General features: G+C 39.5%; 1 protein-coding gene across 1 annotated transcript; it reads right to left on the reverse strand.

The window, feature by feature from the left end:
• Positions 1-2,669: 2,669 nt before the first annotated feature.
• LOC132158630 (protein MMS22-like) lies at positions 2,670-21,463 on the reverse strand. The gene is made up of 25 exons (XM_059568123.1): positions 21,326-21,463; positions 20,779-20,976; positions 20,570-20,695; positions 20,425-20,477; positions 20,242-20,329; positions 19,981-20,158; positions 18,792-18,885; positions 18,569-18,699; positions 18,375-18,488; positions 18,123-18,299; positions 17,973-18,035; positions 17,720-17,839; positions 15,212-15,447; positions 11,801-12,310; positions 7,750-7,937; positions 7,351-7,501; positions 7,126-7,256; positions 5,438-5,577; positions 5,204-5,360; positions 4,909-5,078; positions 4,564-4,775; positions 4,276-4,442; positions 3,175-3,271; positions 2,926-3,093; positions 2,670-2,779 (listed from the first exon to the last, which is right to left on the reverse strand). Exons 2-25 carry the CDS (start codon positions 20,952-20,954, stop codon positions 2,704-2,706), a joined length of 3,723 nt encoding a protein of 1,240 aa, XP_059424106.1. The 5' UTR covers positions 20,955-20,976; positions 21,326-21,463; the 3' UTR covers positions 2,670-2,703.
• Between the last annotated feature and the right edge of the window lie 426 nt (positions 21,464-21,889).

The raw sequence follows: 21,889 nt of genomic DNA on the forward strand, positions 1-21,889 counted from the left end.
AATGAAATACAAAACTTGCCATCATCTGAAAAGAGGACTTTGGACCACTGAGCAACAGTCCAGTTCTTCTTCTCCTTAGCCCAGGTAAGATGCCTCTGTCATTGTCTGTGGTTCAGGAGTGACTTAATAAGAGGAATACGACAACTGAAGTCAAATTCCTTGACATGTCTGTGTGGTGGCTCTTGATGCCTTGACCCCAGCCTCAGTCCATTCCTTGTGAAGTTCTCAAAAATTCTTGAATCCAATTTGCTTGACAATCCTCAAAAGGCTGTGGTTCTCTCGGTTGGTTGTGCATCTTTTTCTTCCACTCTTTTTTGTTCTACTCAACTTTCTGTCAACATGCTTGGATACAGCACTCTGTGAACAGACAGATTATTGGCAAGGAATTTCTGTGACTTACACTTCTTGTGAAGGGTGTCAGTGATTGTCAGAGACCATTTTGAAGGCTCAGGAAACCTTTGCAGGTGTTTTGAGTTGATTGGCTGATTAGCATGTCATCATATTCTAATTTGAGATCGTGAATTGGTGGGTTTTTGTTAAATGTGAGCCAAAATCATCACAATTTGAAAGAACCAAAGACTTCAGTCTGTGTGCATTGAATTTATTTAATACACGAGTTTCACAATTTGAGTTGAATTACTGAAATTAACTTTTCCTTGACATTCTAATTTATTGAGAAGCACCTGTAAGTCTTAGAATCATTTAATTTTGTTAAGGACAGATTTATTCATAAAACCTCCAATTGAAGTGACTGACTGGATCTAAATGGATTAAATAATTTGCTCAACCAATCTGCTAAAAATTGGATTTGTTCAGGAACTAAATTATACTGCAGGGGGTAGGCAACGTAGGTCCTGGAGTGCCACTGTCCTGCAGAATTTAACTCTGAGAAGAGAGAAAAAAACATTTGTCTGTAGCCTTAGTAATCCTGATGATCTTGATCTTGTTCAGGTGTATTTGACTAGGGTTTGAGGTAAACTCTGCAGGACAGCGGCACTCAAGGACCGACATTGCCTGTCCCTGTTCTACTGTGTTTGCCCAAAGACTCGTTCTGATATTTTTGTTTGGAGCTTTTTTTCGCAGGAGAAATGGAGCAAAAACAGGAATAGGTGCATCCCAATCACGTACTTATGCATTATTCTATTTTTATTCTATTCTACATTTTGTAGTATAAATAATGCGAGAAGTGCGTTCACACTGAAAAATAATTTGTTGTCACAGCTTAAATTATGACATAAGGGGGAGGGGCTGTCAGACTCTGATTATTTATAACAAAATAACTTCACTTTAAGTGTATAGCTCTTTTCACTTGGGTGTGGGCTGCAGGGTTCCCCCTCGGTCCTTTCGAAGTGGGGCCCTCTTAAAATGATTGCACCAGTTAGACAGCCAAAGGACGGCCCTGTTTGCCAAAATGCTGAAATTTGGGAAAACAGCATTCGTTTGTCTGATGTTAACTTTACTACATTTTTAAAAAGAAAAATGTATACAAGGGCATTTAGCACCCACATCTTATCCAGCAGCCACACAACGACATAAGACATTGATATTTGGTTAAACTTTGGTTGCAACATTGGGTAATTTGATGTCCAACACCATCAGCTGACGTAGATATTATGTTGTTCAAAATCCAACGTCGAGCCAACGTCTAAATTGACATCAACCAAAATGTTGCAAACATAAAGTCCGCATGGAATCAAAATTGACTATTTACTTTACTGGCGCACATTGTTGATCTTTATGTAAACAATTAATCCATGCAAGTTAATCCGATTAAAAATGTATAATCTTTAATCAAAATCTGAACATTAACTTTAGCTCTGGAATGTCATTGCTTTTCTTATGACGTCAGTTTGACGGCTTGGGCAGAATATCCTTAAACACACCCCCAGGGTTGCCAACTCTCACGCATCTGGCGTAAAACTCACGCTTTCAACATCAAGTCCAAGTTGAGTGTCACGCCAGCCAGATGCATGAGAGTTGGCAACCCCGCACCCCTCCAACCGTTAAATTGCTATGAGTTAGAGAGAGAGAGCGAGGAGCACAAACATAAAACCATGCCCTCTATAGCTCTATTCATTAATCATTTTCAGATGGAAATACTTCACTACAATGAAATAAATTCGGCAGTAACTTCCAGTTCACGCTGAATTTAAAGTCTATGCACACCGAGTCTGAAATTTTGGTATTTTTTATATATTTTTTGTATTTGTCATCCTTTCCTATCAAAGTGGATGCTACGGATGGAAAAAGCAGAAAATTGAACCTGATCTATTTTTTTTTTTCGACAGACGAAAGTATCGGAGTATACACAAAGTATGCACAACGTAAGCTCATATTAATTTTTTAACGTGCAAAAATTTCGGCCTTTAGGGTCCAGCGTTAACTTTACACTATATCGATGTCTAGTTAGTGCCAGCTGGGATAATTCCCTCTGCCAGTGTCACTCATTCTGTCTGTAAATTCCTTCAGAAAACAGCATATGATGCACTTTAAAGGTTTAAGAGGGTTTACGTATAAAACTGGGACTAATGACTATCAACATTTTTTTGTATCTAGTATTGGAGCCTTATGGGGTATCCCTTAACACACTACAAACATAGCTTGATTCCCTAAGCCAGGAACAAAGCACAGAGCACAGGGTATTCAAACAAAGTTTATTACAATATCCACCGTTTACAAAAGAGTATTGGGAGTTGATTCAAATCAGTCTTCTTCTAAACTAATCATCTCAGCCTGTCCACTGTCTCCAAGCAGGGCCAGCAGCCTCCTATAGCCATTCCTAAAACAAGACAGATTTTTGAAGGAGAAAATGAAGCATAGAACAAAGCAAATGGGAATGCTAATGGATAGTGCTGGTTTATGCTCAAGTTTCTTCCCAGATCTAAGCTGACATAGGTTATATGATATAGGTTACTTTTGCTGTACCTGAGTGAGGTATTTTTTCCCAGACCTCTCTTGCACTCTGTCTTTCTAAGGCTCAGTGACAGAAAGGGAATAAGGGCCGTCACTGTGAAGGGATGAAGGACAGCGACAACTTCTAGAACATTATACACTTGCTGGTCGTATACACCTTCATTCTCTTCCACGAAGGCCCTGGGAAAGAAAAAAAAAGGGTAACAACAGAACGAAAGAGTATAGTCTCTAAGGCAGCACTGATCAATGTGGGTAACTTACCGTAGAATAGTAGTGGTGTGTTCACATCGCTGCTCTCCTACTGCAGCAGTGCACCGCTCCACAATAAGCTGGGTAACCTCCGTGCTCAGCCTCTTTACTGAGAGAAACACAACAGGGATTTGATTAAATAAAAACAATGAAATACATTGTATTTTATTTTTTTATCAGGAGCTAGGAGGTCTTTACAAAAGATGATCTCTCTAATTGATGGGTCTCACTGCTTACTTGTGTTATTAATGTTTTGCCAAAATAAAGTGAGGGCCTTTAATGTGGATGGCCACAGAGGGGAAGTCGTGGCCTAGTGGTTAGAGAGTTTGACTCCTAACCCTAGGGTTGTGGGTTCGAGTCTTGGGCCGGCTATACCATGACTGAGGTGCCCTTGAGCAAGGCACTGAACCCATAAAAATGCTCCCCGGGCCCCGGAGCATAAATGGCTGCCCACTGCTCCAGGTGTGTGCACTTTGGATGGGTTAAATGCAGAGCACGAATTCTGAGTATGGGTCACCATACTTGGCTGAATGTCATGTCACTTTCACAAGAAAAACTAAATATTCCACTTTAATAATGCAGAGGTAATATATTTAATGCATAACAAATTAAGAGCATAACAAATTAAGAGCTATAATTATAACTAAAATCATAGTCAAAAAATAAAAAAATAAAATCGCATCAACTCGTATAATAGAGCTCACATAAAAACTACCCTATAGGTTAGGGTCTGTAAGTTTTTTTATTTTTTGCATTAAATTGATTGAAAGTTACAGTAAAGGCTTTTATATTGTTACAAATAATGTATATCTAAATAAATGCTGTTCTTATTAATTTCCTATTCAAAAGAATTGTGGAAAATAAACATCACAGATTTCACACATATAATTAGAAAATTGTACCAAAATTAACCAAATGAGCATATTAGTCATGGTGCAGGTGACAATATGCGTTATGGTGTATTCTCACCAAATGCAAATGTAAATATGTCGCACGAGTAGATTACATACAAAGTCAATACAAAGATGCAAAAACAGGCAAATTCATGCCAGTCAACGCGAATGACGTGAACTGTTCTTGGTGTGAATGGGCCTTTATATGATCCTTGTCTACCTTGTGGTTCGTTGACCAGCATCAGACAGCGCAGCACCAAAGGAAGGGGAACTGTGAGTAAGGCAGGATCTCTGTCATTGTTCCGTTTCAGGAGCTCCAACAGGAAAGAGAGAACAGCAGCGAGTCGAGGTGGAGGAGCGATACCTTTAAACTGGAGGAAGTTCTCTCTGCAGAGACAATGTTATCCCTAAAAGGTTGGTCATCTTCTTTTATACACACGACTATGAAGAAGCTACATGACTTTTATTGCTGTTCATTTAGATAAATATGAAATCACATGACTCATACCTCAGCACATGCAGAATGCTCCTCCTGAGTCTTTCCCCCTGTGGAGTGGGTGTTGATTCACAGGCTGCCAGCAGGACAGGATGATTGACCACCGCTCCAGTAGAGGGTGTGGATGGGAGAAAGCGGCTCAGGTACTGGGAAATAACACTGTGCAGCTGCTGCTTTAGGTATGCCCCCTGAGATTGGGACACACTCACTGCCACTGACAAACCCTGAAGATACCAAGACAATCTTAGTTACATGTATGACAAAGCCAGGGAACTTCATCAACAATGACCTCAGGATATAGGGAAAGGTTTCATAGTCTGAATACAGAGTATGTATTGGATTTTGAGATGCGTAAACCTGCAGGAACAGAGGCAAGCTTTCTTTGATGGCTGAAAGCATTTGAGTGTGTGCTCCACTGTCCTGTTGGAGAAGAGCGTGGGACAGTAACAGCACATCTACAATGCGGAAGAGCAGCTGCTGAGCTTTCGAGGTGGCCAACAGGTGGCTCCAGTGCTTGACCAAGCAGCCTGAAAAAATTTACAAAACTACCATAAGCTTACAGTACACATTAAGTGCCATTTTATTTTTGCATTTTCAAGTGAAATACAACATTCAACAAAAGATAGAGTAAATTATGTCTAAAATCACTCACCTGCAGTCCAGTATGCCAGCTGTAGACCCTCCCGGCTCTTGTTTAGCAGGTAAGGCTTGATATATTTGAGGATGTCTCCTACATACTCCAGTGCTCGGGACACCGCTGAAGAACGCTCAGAGAGGAGCTGGAGCTCACAGTATGATCGACCCACAGCCTAGTAAATTACAAATACAGAGTGTCGGAGATACAGTATGGCTTCTATGTTAGAGCTTCTGGTTTGAGTGTGTGTACCTTGATGAACACAGCCATTGCAGGTTTGGGATCTTTGGAAGCAGCAGGATGCAGGCCTGCTCTCTGCAGCACAGACTCCACTTCTGGAAGTCGGAGAACCTGTCTGGTTAACTCGCCCAGCTGTTCATCCAGATTTCTGCCTGTACACACGATACCACAGCTGCTCTCTCTGACACACCCAAATCATTTTAATAGTGCCGATTCGCTATCACTTGTTAGCAAATTGAAGGAATAATTCATACAAAAAAAATGTCATAATTTACTAATGCACATGTCGAACCTGTATGGCTTTTTTTCTTCTGTAGGTATTTTTCTAAGTCGATTGAATCTTAGTTTAATATTCAGTTTGGAGAATTTGATCACAATACATTGAAACTCACTTTAGTCCTTTATCTAGAGCTGTGCTCCAGTCGGTTTTTGGGCATAACTCCCTGATATATAAAGGGATAGTTCATCCAACAATGAAAAATCTGTTATTTATTACCTACCCTCTTGTCATTCCAAACCCGTGAGACCTTTGTTCATTAAGCTATTTTTGATGAAATCTGAGAGCTTTCTGACCCTTCATAGACAGCAACACAATTGGCACTGGTTCAATTACAGTTGAACCACTGATGTCACAGACTATTTAATTATGTCCTTACTATGTTTCTGGGCCTGTGAACATTTCAGTTGCATTGCTGTCTATGCGGGGTCAGAAAGGATTTCATCAAAAATATCTTTATTTATGTTCCAAAGATGAACAAAGGTTTTATGGTTTTGGAAGGACATGAGGGTGAGTGGGGAATGACAGAATTTTAATTTTTGGATCTATCCCTCTTTTTGACAGTAAAATCACAGTGACTGATTTTTTCCTCTCCTGCAAACCACAGAGCACTTCACACTCCAGTCCAGTAGGTGGCATAAATTAACCTTTTACATTGGTTTGCCAAAAGTCATAAAATGTTAGAAAAACCACTATCCACTGAAAAAAAGACCATATGTATATTTACACATAGATGGTTTACTCGTAATATTGTCAATTAGTAAATATCAAGACTTCTGTGGTCTTGCATGCCCAAAATAGCAGACCGTAAAAATAAAAAAATAAAATAAAATAAAAATTAATAAACTTTCCATTGATGATTGGTTTGTTAGGCCGAGATACAACTATTTGAAAATCAGGAATCTGAGGGTGCAAAAAAAATCTAAATACCTAGAAAACTTTTAAAGTTGTTCTAATGAAGTTCTTAGCAATGCATATTACTAATCAAAAATTACGTTTTGATAGATTTACTGTAGGAAACTTACAAAATATCTTCATGGAATGTGATCTTTACTCAATATCCTAATGATTTTTGGCATAAAAGAAAAATTTATAATTTTGACCCATACAATGTTTTTTGGCTATTGCTAAAAATATACTCCAGCGACTTAAGACTGGTTTTGTGGTCCAGGGTCACATATGGCCTATAAGTGAACTGAATTTCCCTGAAAGGGACTTGGGTGTAAAGTGCAGGATAGTGACAATTTTACTGGTAAAAATTCTTAATACATCAGGTTGTTTTTACAAAAACCAAAACCAGTCATACAGTTTTAGGATTACATGAAGTTGAGTAAATAATGAGAGAATTTTAATTTTTAAGGTGAATTATCCCTTTAACCACTTGCCATACCATGCCAACTGTGACTTGATGAGCTCTTTGTACCTGCTCTTGTATCTGGAGCATCTTGGCTTTTATGGAGGTAATGTTGTAGAACACAGCGGATCCAGGCACGTACACACAAAGCCTGGGCCGAACCTGAACCTGGCCCAGAGCTGACCCAACTGACCAGCTCTCTGTGAAAGAGAATTTTGAGCTCACAGTAAAACCAGTCCAACTATGCACCGGAAAAAAAAAAAAAAAAAGAGTAAATGGAGAAAAGACACTCACCCATTTTGCAGCAGGTGATTTAGATAGTGGGTTACCAGCAGGGGGTGGAGCATTTCATCCCAGCCGAAGCTTTGCATAATGGACTGGATGGGGTGGGGCTGTAGGTTTTGAGGGGCAGAGCCAGGCATGTCTAATGCCAACAATGTGAAGCCTAATAGCATAAAATACTATTAGATTTTACACTTTCATTCCCACATTTCTACCCTTAAAATAGCTACAATTGTAGGGCAAGAAAGTGAGAGCAGGTCATTATATTTCTCAAAATCAATAATAATGATAAAAATAAAAAAACACTGCACATTCATACTATTCCCTTCTATTCAGCTCTTTTAGAGAAAAGGCAGCCATGCAAAGAGAGCCCCTGAGAGAACAAGAGTTCATTTTCTCTATTTCCCTGACCTGCTGCAGCATCTGCGAGCTGTGGCGGGGGGGTCTGGGAAAGCCTCATGCTGCACAGGAAGGGGAAGAAGTGAGACCAGAGTGCCGCTGCCACCGCTTGGTGGCGCTCTTTAGCCACGCTGGGGAGAGGAACCCAACTGAAAGAGTCTACAGAGTGAGACGGCTGGCCACAGCGCTGGTGAACTCTCCTAAAGAGAGAAACGGAGAAACAGATTAATGCCAAGCACACACTTGAAGACTCGCAGTTTTTCAGGTGTCGTGTTGGTGAGCACTTTATGCAATTATCCCTCCAGAAGCAACAAAACGGAATAACCATATATAATAAATTGATAGCAGTTACATATATTACATTAATATTATGTAACTATTCTAAATACACTTGCAAATGTTTTTTTTATGTTTTTGAAAGTAGATTTTAATGTTCACAGGGCTAAATTTATTTGATAAAAAATAAGGCGCCTTTTTTACAGTAATATTGTGAAATAATAAAAATTTAAACGAATGGTTTCCTTTCTTAATATATGTTTAAATGGAGTGTATTTCTGTGTTGGCAAAGCTGATTTTTCAGCAGCCATTACTCCAGTCTTCATTGTTACATGATCGTTCAGAAATCATTCTAATATGGTGATTTGTTGCTTGAGACATTTCTTAAAAATGTAAAAAATAGTTGTACTGCTTAATATTTTATATAATAGCCGTGTGAGTCTGTTCTTGTACTATAAAGGAGAAAAAGGAGCTTAAAAATAATACGAAAAATGGATGAGACGATGGTTAAGCAGATGTGAGGAGCAGTTTGATGTTGTTTTCCATTGCCATTCCCATTTAATCAGGACAGTGCACACATCTGATCACTGCTTAAAATTTTAAGTTTAAAATTTATGGTGTCATTGGATTGAGTGAAGTGTCAGGAGCTTCAAAATAATTGTCCCTCTCTTCCTAAAGTCAGTTCTTGTGTTTCATTCCCCCATCTCATCTATCCAGATTCATCCATTTGGTTTCAATCTTCCTTTCTCTTTCCAACCTTCTTAAATGTGACTGCAGCCTTTCTCACTGTCTGTATTATCTCCGGCCCCCTCTGCCCTCTTTTCACTGTGAATCTATCCGGACAGAGGGATTAGATGGAGTGTGCTGGTGTGGGGCAAGCGGTTCCTCCGTGGCCTGGCGATAGCTGTGAGGCTGGGTCTGAATGGGAGGCTGAGAGCACGAGTCTGGCTCTGCAGTGGCTGGCATTAGCTCAGATAAGCAGCTGAAGAGGCTGTAATCTCATTTAGACTGGAGATGATCCTCCTGTCCTGTCATTCTCAGCGATGAAAGTGAGAGCGCCGGGAAAGGGCCACGGCGTGCACGCACATGTGACGCTCACGCACACACCTTCGCGCCTTCCAGCAAGGTTGCATCTAATCCACGGAGAGCTGAGACAATCGATTAGAGAGTGAATTCATTAGCTTCGTTACCGCGGCAGGATGGGCCTTTCACACCCATCAACCCTCATTGTACAAGACATCGTCAGAGACCCCACTTAATCCCCTCACTGCGGCGTCTTACACGCACACACCCCGTACCATCTGAACACTCGTTTAATCTCTCCCCGGACTGCAGCACAGATTTTGAACACACACCTCAGGAACGTACACACCGACTTACACGATCACGCCGGGTGCCTTCGTGTAAACTGACACACGGAATCACACACTCAGATAAGCATCACGAGCACGCCATCTGACACTGTGCGTAAGCTCTGATATCTCCGTATCGCTCAACACACACCCCGTTGATGGAGGAGCACGTCCTTCACTGTGACATTAAGCAATGGTGCTTATTTCTGACCATGCATGTGTTATAGTATAAGTTAATATGGCTTTCAAATAGCAAGTAACATAGAGCGGGGACAGACGCCTTGAAATCCTAATCAAGTTTCGTGGCTTTTAGTCTGTGTCTATAAGCTCTGAGGCTAATCTATATGCTAGTATGCTCGTGAAAACAGAAGAAAACATTTTGCTTTCCATTTCAATAGTAAATATGTCAAACCATTTGAAGGTTTTTGGCTATCAATGTCAACATTTGAACTGTGTAGTGAAGAGTTATTGAGTGAAATTCCCATTAGTAAGGCTGTAGGCCCGGTTTGCTCTAGGGAACATTTCATTACAATTAATGTAATGCAAGCATACTAAATATTAATTAACAGCAAAATGAATCCTAAATTTCAAAAGCAACAATCAAATTTAACTTGTTTATTAGCTATATGCTAAATCTTTTTTTTTTTTTTTTTTTTACTTTTGAATGTGGAATATAACAATTTTAAATAATTTTTATTTTAATATACATTTAAATGTAATATCTCTCTTCTAAATTTTCAGCAGCCATTGCTCCAAAATGTCTTTACGCTCACTAAATTGAAACTAGAAAATATTACAAATTACTCATTTAAAATGATTCAATTGAATGTTGCACAGCACTTTTCCCAATAAATCTTGTGCAAATGTGCTCCTAAATATTGACAAAATAATTAAAAATGTCATCCTCTTCCTCAAAAACACTGAAGACTCACCTTGCACCACACAGATTTATATCCAAACAAAAGTGCTCAAGAATGGGAATATCTGGATTTACCATCTGCAACTCACTAAAAATAGAAAATCATAGTTCATAGCGGTGATGTAATGTAACCCTGTTATTTCTTTAAAAATAGTCAAAGAGGTGAATCACTGAATACATTCAACTCATTAATAAACCTTCAGTCTCAATTCACCACAATTCTTGCATCCTTTTAAAGCCATTTTGTCCTAATAGTTTAAATGAATTAAACCAGTTTTGTGTTCTTAAATGAGTTTGACAAACAGCCCCTGCTGTGCTGAACAGAAACATAGAACCAGAGATAATTCTCACCACCTCCCTTTTTACCCTCAGTGCCACCGTGCTCTCCGTTCTCCTGAGGGGAGACGGCGTGCACGGTGAAAGCGCAGCAGGAAGGAACCGGATTAATCGATTGGCGAGAACTCGATTAGTCACTTGGCAAAGACGCCACTGTGCTGCAGGGGTCACCATTGCGATCTCACTGCCCACACACACAGAGGATCGTGGCAGGGAATGTGATGAGGAGAATTAGAGCGTGACTAGAGCCTGGCCTGTGTTATCTGCGTGAATCATCCGTCAGTTACAGTCTGCCTTACATCGCCCCGTAGCCGCGTGCTGGCTAATTCATGTAAGGCTTGCGCATGCCATCTCCAACCTAACAGCCGTAATGAAGCCAGGGTTCAATTTACCGGACCACATAATAACGCATTAATTGTGTCAGTGAAAACGCATTAATAAAAGTGATACAACAGAACCGCGGTGAAATTAAAGAGTAATTTGAAGGACACGTTTAAGAGCGCACGGTCTCTTTAAACTGGGTCATAGGGATCTTGGTGCCAACATGAGCTTGTTCGGGAAAAACTTGCTTGCTTCAGTTTTAACATCCATTAATGTGCAAATGAGTGGCCTCCCACCCACAGATCCTGCTTGGGAATTGTGGGAATTAGTAGTGTTAAAGTGATTCAGAGTTTGATTTGGGTCAAATGAGAGGAGTGGAGACTTAAGCAGTCGATCCTTTACCTTAGACACCTTATTCAGTCGCACCCTAGCCACCTCTGACCGTGTTATACATGTAAGGCACACCGATGTCCTTGCCATGAACTCGTCCCTCCTTTCAGCTTAGTCCACACTCAGCTCTCTCCAGCCAGGACCGGACCTATGGGCCGAAACTCAACACAGCTCTCTTCCAGCACCTGTACGGGCTGACCTGGGTGCTGCGGGCCCCTAGAGATGCACAGGGGACCTTACAGGGGCTCTGTGCACAACGGATAAGCTTATCTCCACACTATGTTGTAATTACTGCACAATCAAGCCATTGTCAACATACAAGGGATGCAGGGGAGAGATTTGAGCTGCGTAGAGGCAAGGGTCTTGGCAAGCTTCTGGGATCACTTGGGGGTGGGGCGAGGGGTTGCTGTGTGTTTGAGGAACCAACACATCTTAACATCTAAAGTAAAGCTTGTGTGTGTACTCTCACCGTAATTGTGCCAGCAGTGTCTGCAGGAGGCCCAAAGCAGAGCTGAGCTCGGACTGACGGCAGGCAGGCAGCAGCAGTCCAAAGCCCTCGTTCAGAAGCCTTTCCTCTGATAGCGTAAGATTAGGACTTGTCTCGAACACCTCGCTCACCCCCTCCAGGTACGAGCTAAGTGGTGCCCAGAGAGCTAGCTTGCGCGAAGGCTCGGTGGTCTTCAGGTAGAACTCGCGGGCCGCTTGGCTGAAGTAGGCGGCCAATTGCCCCGCCAGTGCGCCAGCATCCAGTCCCTTCTCCAAATACAATAGCACGAGAGCCAGCTGGCCCCTCCACTGCAGCGCACGCAGGGCAGGGGGCGTGGAGTCAGCGGGCAGCATGGCAAGTAAGTCGCACGCTCGGCTGGCCACATCCTCCAGCTCCGCACACTGCGCCAGGACCAGGAAAAGCAGCAGGAAGTGCAGCAGGCCTGTGTCAGAGAGCTCCGTCATTCTCCTCTGGTGGAACTTTGAGTAGAGTCTGTGGACACATGAGACAGACATGGTCATAATGTGGAACAAACACTGTGCAGATACAATCAATCAATAATTTTAATTTGATTATGTTCTTATTTCCTACAGTTCAATTACTGATTGTACTGAATCTAAAGCGTTTTATGAAATTTCTCAATGTATGGAGTCTAAAATCTAGTGTTTGCTAGTAAAATTTTATTATTTTGCATACATCAAATATAATATTTGTTATATGTATATAATTATTTATTTATTTATTACTGTATACAAACATTTTTATATACAGTGCCTTCTTCTACTGCAGCAAATTATTATTATTTTTTTTTATATTTAGCGAAAGTTTATCAGGAAGTGATGATTTTGTTTTCCTCAACTGAATGGTGCTTTATTCACAAATGTTTTATGCGATATTCCAATTTTAAGTAAAGTTTAATCCATAACTTTGGATGGAAACATAGGTAATGTGGATCATCTTTGTTGTGCCCTAAATGATATAATAAACATAATTAGTGCTGGGTATTGATTCAGATGTCCTGATTCGATTTGATTTCGATTCACAAGCTCTTGATTCGATTCTCTTTTTTTTAAATTATTATTATAATTTTTTATTAGATTCAGTGAATATAGTTTTAATACAAATGCTATTGAAATGTAAAAAAAAATCAACAGTGTACAAATGATGAATTTATAAAAAGAAATTAAGAGCCAAATTAAGGCCTTTTTTTGTATAGGGTCCTTTTTTAAACAATAATAAGGCCATATAAAATGTTCCTCTTAATTGTTCTGGTAATCAGATGAAGGCATAGAACTATTTAATTTATCCTAATCAAATGAAACCCCCCCCCCTTTTTTTTTTGGACAAAAAGTTTTCAACAAACAGAGGTTTACTGTTAAAATTAAAAAGAAAATAAACGTGATTACTCCTTTAAAAATGAAGATTTATTAATATTTAGTAGTAGTAGTAGCATTGTTGTTACATTGAGTCTTAAGACTGCTAAATAGTAATATATTTTTGACATTAAAAAAAAGTACTTTTATTTTGACGGGTTGCCGTGAGGAACTTGCAGCTGCTGTGTATGTGATATGACAGTGGTTTTGTCAAATCAGACAATAAAACGCTAATGAAGTGACTCTCAGAGCAGCTGTGGATGAAATCCGTGTATTTATATAATCATAGTAAGACGACAGAGGATGAAAATACCAGGAGCGTCGTCTGCACTTGTGTAAACAAAACCGTGCGTTGCACTATCCGCAATTCATTCATTCATTGCAGAATTATGGCGCCATTACGCGTGATGTTCTTGGTTCTTGTCAACAGTACCTCCGCCATGATGAGCACTGAATGAGTAACAGGCTTTCTGTTGTAACAGTGCACAAGGTGAATAAGAAGGTGACATCTAATGGAGAAGACTAATGAAAAGATTCACATTAATCAGATCTGCTTTTAAATGTTGAAGTAAATACCGGAAAAGAATGATTCACTGCTTTTGAGAATCGATATCGAATCGACTAAAAATTAAAAAAAAAGATTAATCGAAAAATATATTTTTTGCCCAGCCCTAATAACAACGAATGATAAAAATGATAATTTTTTTGTTTTTAAAATACCAGATTCTCAAAATCATCCTAGACTTTCAGGGCTTCACTGTTGTGAAATTTATATTGTGATGGGTAGTTGGTGATACTCCGCACTAATATACAATCTGTGTCTACAGTACAATACTCCAAATTTTCCTCATTGACTCAAGGCTGATCAATTTTTAATTAATTCCAATGATATTTCCACCACACAAATGCTGCCATAGCTTCAAAAAGCTGTTGGGGTCCATCAGGATCAAACGTTTCAACCTAAGTACTCAACTCATCGCTAACCTCCTCCAGACTTTCAGTCTTCCTGGAAAGCTATGCCTGTGAGCAGAATGTGCAAGTTTGTTTATGTGTGTGTGTCTGTGTGAAAGAGAGTGTTGTTTGATCCTCCGGGCACCACGGTGAAATGCCTTTAAAAGACCATGTTAAATGTCAAAAACACTCAGGCACACAGTGGTAGCTGCACTGTCGTGTGCGGCTCAATTTGCTGCAGCACAGAAGGAGAAATCAATATTGACCCCCTCCGCTCCCCCCGCCTCTTTCTACTGTTGACTGTTTGGCCCAAACAGAACCCTGCAGGTTCCATAACAAACACACTGCACTACAAGCAGGCCTTTGAGCATCCGTTTAATGTTTGGACAAAAACACATCACGCAAAGCTGCGGGGAGTCGAGCCGCGTCGCCGCTACAGATAGATGCGGTGCACGGAAGTGTGATGCAAGCTTTTAGAGACTGACCTGAGATAGAGAATGAGCCAAAGATGTACGGAAGGCAGTCGAGATATTGTTTGCGGTTTTTTTGCCTGTCTAGTTGTTTGTTTGTTTATCATGGACAGCTTTTTTTTTTTTTTGTCTGCCACGAGCAGATGCTGCTCATTCCCAGAGTACGAGCTTGAACGTGCTCCCTGCCGATCTCATTAATGCACCGTGCGCCGTGCCTCCCACCGAGCACGCTCCGAGCCTGAGTGCCATCAGCGCAGCCCACACCTCCCCGTGTGGCACGTGTGTTTGTGCATGTATTGGGGAGGAGGAGGTGGTCCTGGAGCCGGCCAAGTCAGACCCCGCCACGGCACTGCTGGAAGCCCGAACGCCTGCGTTAAGGTGAATTAACCGCTATGCTCGTTAGCTAATTAGCCTTCGTGCTTGCCGCACGGCTGAGCATGGTCCAGACAGAAAAATTCATTATCCAGATTCTGTCTGTTTCAGCCTCTTACCGGAGCTCCACCAGGCCAAACGAATTGCTGACTGATCTGAAACCAGAACGTAGGGGTGACAAGGTCTAAACTTTGAAAATAGGTGCGAGTCTCAAGGCTCATTCTCACCTGCCCTTGATCTGTCTCCAGGGGGCGCCGCCAGCATGTTCCTGGCTCAGGTGAAGGGCCAGAATATGCAGGAAGATATGGAAGGAGTTGGTTGAGCGGTAGAGCTGCGTGTGAGAGTTGGAGCCGACAGATGCAGGGCTACAGCAGCTCTTAGCCTGCTGCAGCAGACAGAGAGGAGTCCTGCTGATACTGCCCAGCCCTGACACACCTAACCAGGGCACGGTGAAAGAGCTGTTCTGCATACACATAAATGAAGAGAGTTCAGAATTAGAAGTAGTACTGAAGGGTGTCTTTCACACTGATAAAGCATTAGTACAGTCCACATTAAACATGCCAACCCTCTACGGACACCTTGGCAATTGAATCGCCAGACTGATATACACACACATATATATATAATAATAATAATAATAATATATAACATTTGTAAAATGGTGCAGTTTTTTTAAAATACACTTTTAACATCAGTACACTTTTAATATCAGTCAGTCAAGCTTTATAATAATCAACTATTATTTAATAATATAACTTAAGTAATTAGAAGTAAATTTGATAACCATGTTTGAATGCATATTAGTCATTTTAACTGAACATTTTAACTTGAGAGGTGGTTGTTTTTTCTGTCATTCAATGTTTCTGGCAAAAACAAAAATTGGGAAAAAAACAAACAAAAATACTGATAGGATAATATTGATACGAATTCTAATAATAAGAACTATAAAACACAGGATTACTAAGGATTAATGAACTGCTGGATTCATGAATATTAATCAGGTTTTGTGCGTTCGCTTGAACTGATTTGCTGAAATCAAAACAGGGACGAACGCCAGCCAATGAGATTGCCGTTTGCGTATTAACACCACCCACTACCGAAAAACCCGGCTGTTCTTAAAAGCTGAAGACTTCCGTTATTTTGACAGGAAAATACAACAAAGAATTTATTTAGAACCAAGATAAAACATTACCGTCTACAGCAGCGAGATGGCGCTCTATGTTTTCAGTGTAGACTACAGGAGCACTGAGCAGCATACAGCGCCGTCTCGCGGCTGTAGACGGTAATGTTTTATCTTGGTTCATTTCTCTTGGTTCATGTCAAATTAATTTTGATAAATAAGTCACACCTGACTATAAGTCGCAGGACCAGCCAAACTATGAAAAAAAGTGTGACTTATAGTCCGGAAAATACGGTAGTATATTCACTCACTCACTCACTCTCCCTCTCTCTTGGTCTCTGCAGAGATAAATAAAGCAGCTGCACTACTTTCTAAAACATAATTAAATAATTTTAAATTTTAAATTCAGATTTGCTATGGTGTTCATCACAGTGCCAAGTACTTATAGGCTATTTATTTTCAGACTTTTTTTTTTTTCATTTTAATCTGGACTACATGCCTTAGATATTGTTTTGATTCTTTATGGTTCATTCACACTTTACTTTAGGGCTTCATTAGTTAACATAAACTGCCAATGAAAAATACTTCTGAACATTCATTATTAATCTTAGGTATTCCAATATTTAATAATGTTATTTCATAACTGTGTTATTTACTTGTATTTTTTTAACAAAGTTTAATAACTTCTATAGCAAATGTAGCTATTGGTCATTGTGAACAATGGAATAATGGTTAACTAATAAGGTATTATTGTAAAGTGATACCTATTGGTCTTTATAGTTCTTTTGCACTTTAATCTGTGTAAAACTTTTAACTTTATATATTTTTCTGTATTGCTTCATTGTATTTAAATGTTCAGTTATTTTTTGTTATAAGAGAAGTTATTTAACCTGTTTTAAACTAAATTTCAATACCGTGATAATACTGTATACCGTGATAAAAGCATTAGCAATTAGTCACAACATGAAAATTTCGCCACATCAAATGTTTTTTCAATATATTGAATACACTCTTCAAGTCCAGTTCTAAGAAAATCTGCTAAAAATCTGATTCAGCATGAATCTAGTCACTATGAAACTACAGCTGGTATTGTAGAGATCACTAGTAAAAATGCTTTCATCTGACATTTTTCCAATTAATAAATTATATTATCAGCACAACAACAGCTTGAGTGAATTTAAATTATTAAAACATAGTGTTAAATTAAATTGTGAATGTGATCTTGCAGTAATGAGCCGATTTGGACATTAAAAGATAATATAAATATAAATGTAATAATTAATTTATTAAAATGATCAAAACTAATAAATTTTAACTTATAAAACTTATTTACAGATTTAAATGGGAGAAAAATGTGGACTTCTGGGTCCCACAGTATATCATGTATCCAGTTACAGAAGTAATATTTAATGTCTAAGTGATCTTGCAGTAATGAGCTGATATGAACACCCCAAGTTTGAATTAATATAATATAATATAATATAATACAATATAATATAAAATAATAATTTAAATTCTTAAAACATTATTGTTTCCAGATTTAAATGGGGAAAAACTCTTAATCCCACTGTACATCATGGCTTTAATAACCAAAATAATTGCAGTAATGACTTACTAGATTTTTACTGTAATATTCCCAGAGTGTTGTGACAGCACTGACATTTGGGCCCCACATCAAGCTGAGGCTGAGGCAGCAGTGGACAATCATTCGTATCTGTTCCTCCTGTGCAGCTTTCTGAAAATTAATATTTACCTTTCAGAATTCACAATGTGCACTGCGCAAAAAGATATCTAATGCTATTCATAAACAAGCATATTAGCCAAGTAAACACATAATACACTGGAATATGCAATATTATTTTAATCACCTTTGGATCACAGCTAGACTTCAGCAGCCCCATCACAAAGTTCCAATTATCCTCAAGTTGTTTCTGAAACAGCAGCAAACTCACCAATGTAATATTCATTATTAAAATGAATAAAATCTCATCATGTGATACTAGCTTGTGTTGATCTACCTCCTGTTGAGCAATGCCGTTCTGGTTGTGCATCCCAATCTGGGCCAGGTGTGTGAGCAGCCACCAGGTGAAGCCCTCAGGGTCTTTACAGTGTATGGGGAGACCTGGGTCACGGTCTCCTGAAGGCGTCCCCTTCAGGACAGTCTGCAGCAGGGCATTTACGTAACTCCAAAAAGACTGGATTGAAAAGAAAAATCAGAATCAAGAATCATAAGAAACAACCATCTATGCTGAGACTGTGTATGTACTAACCTGAGTGTGTATGGTTTTGCTCCTGTGCTCTAGTAAATGTATGAGTAGGATCCATAGTTCCTTTGTGCACAGGCAGTGATAGTGATGGGTGGTCAAAGTCTCTGTTGGTCTCACCTAGACAGAGCGAGAGAAGGAAAGACTGTTCTAACTCCTAATCTTTACAACACAATGTTTGTTTGTTATAAAACACACACCTTATTATATTTGTTCATGGCCAGGCCAATGAGATCACAGAGCAGACTGTTGACCTGGTCCTCAAACAGACTGATGTTTGTGAGCGTCTCGCCTGTCAAATTCACGAACTGGTGCGCATAAACTACCTGACCTTTCAAAATCACCAGGACCCAACACTCGTTAGTATGACAGTCCCAGATTCAGGACCACACGTGCAATCTAGAGACAGCTACTGAAACTTACCCATCATCCTTTGCTCCAACAGGTGCAGGATCTCCAGAACAGACCAGTGGATGTCCAGGTGCAGATGCAATAATTGCCAAGATGGAGGAAAGAGCTGCAAACGGGGGTTAGATTTTTTTCCTTATGCCACTTTCTTTCCCTACTAGGGAGAGTTATATAATAAAATGTTCTTGTGTTGCAGATCAATATTGTATTCGTTTTAAACCACTCTGTATTTGGCCATCAAGTCCATCCAAAGAGGCTAAAAGTGTGACTGAATGTCTTAACAGAGAGAGCAAAAATGCTGATAAAGATGCGATTCATTTGTGATTTCATTTCCATTAAATTCTTTCAAACTGCTCCTTTTAATGAAACAATTACAACCACTGCCATTAGAATAAAAAATACATTTTAAAAATATGTTTAAATAAAGTTATTTTAAATTGTATTATTTCCTAATATTATTGTTTTTTTTTAATCAAATATGTGTAGTGAGCATAAAAGTCCTCTTTCAAAGACATTTTAAACACTTTAGCAAATCAAACTTTTGAAGAGTAGTGTCTTGTGTAAAAGAATGTAGCTGTATATTAAGTATTGTTACTGTACATAAATATATGTTCATATACTGAAAATAAAAATTATCTCTCTTCTTGTGTTGATATAACATAACAACATTATTTTAATTGCATTTAACATTTTTAACCTATTAGTGCTTGGCAACAGTGGCAGTTCAGTCAAAATATGGTTCCTCTAGAAAAAAACTAAACAATAAAATCTCTCTTTTCAATAAATGTTTCAACAACAAATTAAAATTCTGTTATCATTTAGTCTCAAGCTGTTCCAAACCTGTATGAGATTTCTGTTTAACATAAAAATATATTTTGAAGAAGGTGGGTAACCAAACAGTTGTTGGTCCCCATGAACTTAGAAACAGAAAATAATACAATGCTAGTCAGTGGGGAGCATTAACCGTTTAGTGACCCACCTTCTCTAAAATGTGTTCGATTGTGTTCAGAAGAAGAAGAAGAAGAAGAATTCCTACAGGCTTGGAACAACTAGAGTGTGACTAAATGATGACAATTTCAATTTTTGGGTGAACTATCCTGTTAAGACATTTAGTAAATATATAAACAGATATTTAGGAATATCATCAATAGGCTAAAAGATATCATTTAGCTTGTGAAAATGGCACAGGTGTGTTCTGCAGTACCTTTCCCTGATGTTGAATCGTAAGAGCACTCTGGACGTTGGCTGGCAGATTTTTGATTCGTCCAATAAGCTGTGTGATACTGAAGAGCTCCTCCACCAAGACTGAGGGCAGCTGAGCTTCTGCATCTTTAAAGGGATGAACAGGACCTTCATCTAGGGATTGTGAGGGCTCCAAAAACCTGGCGAGCAAAACACAACGTGAAAACCAGTTTCTGATATTATTTAGCTACTACCAAGCCACAGCACCTGCACAGCACAGTACCTGTAAATGAAGACCTTGATATAGCTGAGGAACAGCACACACTGCTGTCTAAGTTCCTCTGCCTCATAATGAAGACTGCTCGCTTGACCTGAAAGCGTCAAAATTTAGTTATTTATATTTCAGCTGCAAAGTACTGTCAGACTGTAACACCTCTTCCCAAAAAGTCTGTCTTCAGATGCTTACCAAAACCATGTGAGCTGGACTGCACCAGCGTCTCCAGTTTGAACACCTTTTGTCTGAAAGCAAAGACAGATTGTCAAATTAGCAGACTTCTTGTTTCAGCAGACAACATGGCAATCCTCCAGAGCCAACACACCTGCACTCCTACCTGAACAAGCCAAACAGAAGTTTGGTAGATTCTACCAGCGCTGTTTCTGTCACCCATGGGAAGTCAAAAATATCAACTGTGTCCCCCTCAAAATCCGCATGAGCTGGATCGAGCTTTAACAGCAACCTAAACATAGAGAAAAGAGGATGTAAGGTTAACAGACAGGTTGACACAGAATATATCATCATTATAACACCAGGACTCGGTACCTCTTCAGGGCTCCTCTGCTGATGTAGCCATTTGATGACAGTCGTCCTGTCTCTTCTCTACCTGGTTCATAAGCACAGGTGAAGCAGGGAGGCCGACTGGGAGCAGATTCACCATAATGATCCAGAGCAGATGGGGATACAGGCGGGGTAAGGGACTGCGAGAATTCCTCCTCCATGTCAACAGGATGGAACAGACCACTGGGAAGAGTTTCGAAAGAGATAATGAAAATAATGCAATAAAAAATATTTTAACCACGAATTAGACAAATGAATTTAATCAAACAACCATTTAACATACACAAATATGGTCTTGGCTAGGCTTTAACGCAGCCGTAAACCAGGAAACACCAGCAAGTATCTTAGGTTGGTTACATCGTTGTTGTTTTTTTTAGCAGTGAAAACCACTCTTTTTTTTTTTAGATATACAGCGCTATATTGTGAGTTATTGACCTGGGAATTGTATCAGCAGAAAGCGAAACCTACCATTTTTAACAGATACAACAATATTAGTCATTTAGGATCTAATAACTTATATAATAACACTTACTTCAACACTGTTGACAAATGCAGTGTCTATGAACGCCCTTCCCATTGTACCACTACATTCCCGCGCTACAGTCACAGCAACACTGCGCATGCGCACGGACGTGTCGATCATTCAAACCGCTCTTTGATTGGGCAGAAGTTCTCGGGGGGCGTGGTCGGAACCTGTAATATTAACGCATAGCAAATATTGATTGAAACGTCGAAAAGTTACTGTGTATTTTGTCTTTGTTAGTAATTAAACTTATTAAAGAACGCGCAACAGATAAAACGACAAAATATTGACATTACATGCAAGAATTTAGTTATTGCCGTTTAAATCACAGATGCAGACTGGCACTAAAGAAATAGGAGAGGTGATTTTGAATCGTGATGAATTAATAGGCTAGGTCTTTTAAGTTCCTTGGTCTGCCCCGCATTACTTCGCTCTAATTAATAACCAGTACATCACTGTTAAGTAACCCAGGGCTATCCCGCTTTCCATATGCATCTCCGCCGGCTGCAGCTTTGGCCATCACCATGCATACATTTAAAAGCATCTTTTCAGTCCCGCATCTCAATGCAGATC

This window comes from Carassius carassius, chromosome 15, assembly GCF_963082965.1.
Source record: "Carassius carassius chromosome 15, fCarCar2.1, whole genome shotgun sequence".
In the NCBI taxonomy this organism is placed as follows: domain Eukaryota; kingdom Metazoa; phylum Chordata; class Actinopteri; order Cypriniformes; family Cyprinidae; genus Carassius; species Carassius carassius.

Coding starts and splice junctions, on each gene's coding strand:
- LOC132158630 (XM_059568123.1), bottom strand. CDS start 20,954: ATGGAGGAGGAATTCTCGCAGTCCCTTACCCCGCCTGTATCCCCATCT. Junction 20,159..20,241: donor ATCAAGGTCTTCATTTACAG/GTACTGTGCTGT, acceptor TTTGCTCGCCAG/GTTTTTGGAGCCCTCACAAT. Junction 4,443..4,563: donor AGCATTCTGCATGTGCTGAG/GTATGAGTCATG, acceptor TTGTCTCTGCAG/AGAGAACTTCCTCCAGTTTA.